This window comes from Raphanus sativus, chromosome 6, assembly GCF_000801105.2.
Source record: "Raphanus sativus cultivar WK10039 chromosome 6, ASM80110v3, whole genome shotgun sequence".
In the NCBI taxonomy this organism is placed as follows: domain Eukaryota; kingdom Viridiplantae; phylum Streptophyta; class Magnoliopsida; order Brassicales; family Brassicaceae; genus Raphanus; species Raphanus sativus.
In genome coordinates, this window is record NC_079516.1 from 46,560,193 (window position 1) to 46,564,035 (window position 3,843).

Consider the following 3,843-nt stretch of genomic DNA (forward strand, 5'->3'; position numbering starts at 1 on the left):
TTCTCAACCGTCTCGCCCTGCAGCGTCTCTTATCAAGGAAATTCAAAGTCTTCTTAGGACAAAGATGGACATCCTGTCGTGAGAGCAACGGAATCTCCCCTCCACGGTTACTTTCTTGTCTACTTGGCGGGCAGTGTTCGATAGCTAGTAGCTGAGCTCTTTATTTTTTGTTCTCCCTTTCCTTTTTATTTTGTTTAGCATTGTTGTAATTTTGAATTTTTATTAACAATGGAAATTTAAAGTAAAAAAAAAGAAAAGAAAAATGACAAAACCTTACTTGCCAACCAAATAAACCAAATGTATTGAATGTGTACTCTCATAGTTCCACGACATAGCCCCAAGAGAAGCCCCATAAACCCAAAACGGTGGAATTATTCTTCTCTTTCCCTCGACCAAGCCGCAACCAAAAATGATTAAACTATTTTTCATCACGGTTAGTTTGTGACATAGCCCATGGCAAACACGCAGACACATCATAATATGCACATATTTATGTATATATATTCATTAGTTGGTATGGAACGTTTATTTAGATAGACTTGATGTTGGACAGTCCTGACTAGATGGTGTCTTCGTGAGACTCGTCGAGGGGGAAACACGTCTCATCACCGCCGGTATTCCACAAGAAATTAGCATAATTAGCGGCGTAGAAAGAGTTGGTGGGATCGGCATCGATTGCTTCCAAGAAAATCTCCTCGGCTGCCCAAAGATCGTCTCGTGCTCTCCATAAGAACGTGGCGTATTTACTCAGCGCCTCTGCGTCTTTGGGTTCCACTCCTACTGCTCTCTTGAAGTACTCCTCTGCTCTGTTATCACATGGAATCACGTGAGACACTAATTCATCAGAGGTAATCGGCATGTGGAACGTATCAAGGATGAGATGAATACAAGCCCAAAGAATCATATGATGATTGTGAATAGCGTAATGGTGATAGAATGTGACATAATTATCTAGCCAATATTAGTCATGATAACAGAAAAAGATTGGTGAGAAAACCAAATGACTCATCATATAATATGAAGTGATATGACGATTAAAATAGTGTTTAACCCAGTTGAACTAGGAAAAGAAATGCTACATTTTGGCAAATGTTTACTTCCTAGGCTTTGGGCATATGGAACCAATCGAACGGAGTAAATTTCTGAATAAATTAAATAACTAAAAATATTTTTTCCAAGTAAACTAATATTTTACTAGAAATTACACAGAAATTAAATTATTCAAAATAACCAAATATGTTTATTTGAGATAATACCAAATTACTTTTTTATCGTAATCTTTTACCCAGCCCACATAAAAAAAAATTTGAATAGAACCACATTAATTATTTGAGATATATAAAATACATTGATTTTGTAAATAATTTATTTGTTTTAAATATTATTGATTAAATATGAATAATCAACAAAATAATATTTTGAAATTTATGTGGAAATGTTAAAATGACAGAGATAGAGAGAGCACTAATTTAGTTATGAATTAAAGCCAAAATGACAAAAACATGGGTTAATTCGATTGGGTGGGAAATAAATCTAGAGGACAGATTCTGAGGCAGGGACTTTTCAAAATTCCACCGTAAACACCACTATCACCGGTCCTCAAATACTCGAAGCTCATTGGCTAAAACCCTAGAACTAATCTTATTCCTTAGATATTTTTATGTTCTGTCTTCTTTACTCGAAGAGGAAATAAATGGTTCAGATCTATTGGTCGGTCATATATCAATTATTATGACAATTTAAAGCTTTAAAATAATTAATTGAATTTCCAAAAATACGCCCCCACTAGTGAAAAGAAATATCATCGAGTACGGCTCCTACTTTTGACAGATAGCATCAGCTTGCAGGCTCACAAGAATCTAAAAGGAAGATTCGACCCTAACTTCAAGCTGAAGCTAAAATAATCCGAGACTAAAACAAAATTTAACCGAAAATGATTTAAGAGAACAAAAAAACATGATGTTAAGTTACCTGTCATAATCATCGGAGACGATGTAGAGGAACTGAGCATAGTTAGCGAGGAGCAGAGGATTATCAGGCTCTTGAGACAGTCCTGTTTGGTAGTGAAGCTCTGTTCTGAAGTAATCAATATACTCCCCTGCTTCCACTCGAGCATCCAAAGGAGACACGAACCGCTTCCTCGTCTCGTGATCCAACACATTGTCTATCTTCGAAAACTGCATTTGCTCTGCTTCCTCCACAATCGAGTTCCACAGCCTAACTTCGTCTTTTCCCGACACTGATGTCTCTGTCTCTGTAGTAGCCGTTGACCCGAATGTTGACGATGACAACTGCGACGGTCCTTCCGGTACATCGAATCCATCGCCATCTGTCCCGCTTAACACCGGCCGGATGTTTCCACCGCCGCCGTTGTTGTTGTTGTTACCGTCGACGGTGGGAGACGAGACAGAGAATGTTTTATCGAACTTCTCGTTTGTTTCACCGACGGTCGTTACCTCTGTCACGGTGGTGGTTGTCGTCGGAGCGGCAGCAGCGGCTGCTAAAGCAGAGTTGGTGCCGAGCGAATAAACCGTGAAGTTGGCGAGGAGAATCATGACGTAAACCATCAACGTAGGCGTCGCGGAGAAAACCTGTCGGAACAACCAGACGAACGACGCGTGCATCTCTTCTCTAACACGTACCAAGATCCCTCGCAAGTCTTCGTAGAAGAGAGTCTCTCTCATGTGTAAAGTGAAGCTTTGGAGCTCTTGAATCATGAACACCATCGACGAGAAGGCTTTGCTCATCGAGTCACGCGCGGATTGTTTGACGCCTTCCTCGCATTGCCGTTTCTTATTTATGATACGAAGCGAGAGAGGAGGGAGATGGACGCTGTTTGCTTTCATTTCGATACTACTCGACAAGTTCGCATCTCTCTCGTCGTTGAATCTGAGAGTTAGCTCTTGGATCTTTTTGGAGAACTCCTCGTCGGAGAAGCTTGCGCTAGAAACTCTACGAAACGACTGCGTTTTGGTCGGTTTAGATAGTTCGCGGGATTTGGAGCGATGGAGTGGCGTTCCGAAGAGAGAGGAACGGTTCAATCTCTGAGGGACGAACCGTCCGTCGTGTCGTCGTCGTGATGATATGGCCCTTGAAGGGGAAGAAGAAGAAGGATGAGCAGCCCATTGAAGGAAGGGAGAAGTGTATGGTGCTATTTTCACCCCCATTCCAAATTTTCTCGAGCTAAAATTCTCGGGAAAATGTTGAAGAGGAGGAGCACGAGGAAGACGCTTCACTTTTATGAAGTGGAACGCGGAGAGAGACCTTTATATACCCAGACGCGATGATATGTATCAAAAAAACAATGTAGAAAATAAATAAATTTAATTGGAAAAATTATACAAATATCGTCGGGTTAAAGCTGACAAATAAGTAAGCCGGTCCTATTAACCGCCTCACATGATAAACCGGAGAGTCGTAGTGGGGATTTTTTTCATCTGACGGTATAAGTTAGGCCACGTGTCCAAATTGATTTTCTTCTCCCAGCCGATTGTTTTTTCTTTTGTCATTTTCTGATGCTAGTGTATCAAACTGGTCAACAGTGTAGGTATTTCTTTTGTGTTGGGTTGGATCCGGGTCGGGTATTGTCGGTTCAGATCAAGATAGGGTCCTGTTAGTTTGGATCTTTCGGATCTTAGATCCTTCAATAAAATAATTAGAATTTTTCGGTTCAGATTAGGTTGAATCCTATCAGATTTGTGTCTTAGATAGTTGGATGTAATAGGGTAATTAGAGTTTGTTGATCTGTGTTCGGTTCGGTTTCGGATCTGGTTTATATCGATCTTGTTTAAAAAAATCCCAAAACATACAAAAAGTACCTGAAAATGTTTAAATATTCGAACA

General features: G+C 40.1%; 1 protein-coding gene across 1 annotated transcript; it reads right to left on the bottom strand.

Annotated features, from left to right (window-relative positions):
• Positions 1 to 408: 408 nt before the first annotated feature.
• On the bottom strand, positions 409 to 3,249 carry LOC108813436 (uncharacterized). The gene is made up of 2 exons (XM_018585992.2): positions 1,972 to 3,249; positions 409 to 806 (listed from the first exon to the last, which is right to left on the bottom strand). Exons 1-2 carry the CDS (start codon positions 3,165 to 3,167, stop codon positions 560 to 562), a joined length of 1,443 nt encoding a protein of 480 aa, XP_018441494.2. The 5' UTR covers positions 3,168 to 3,249; the 3' UTR covers positions 409 to 559.
• Between the last annotated feature and the right edge of the window lie 594 nt (positions 3,250 to 3,843).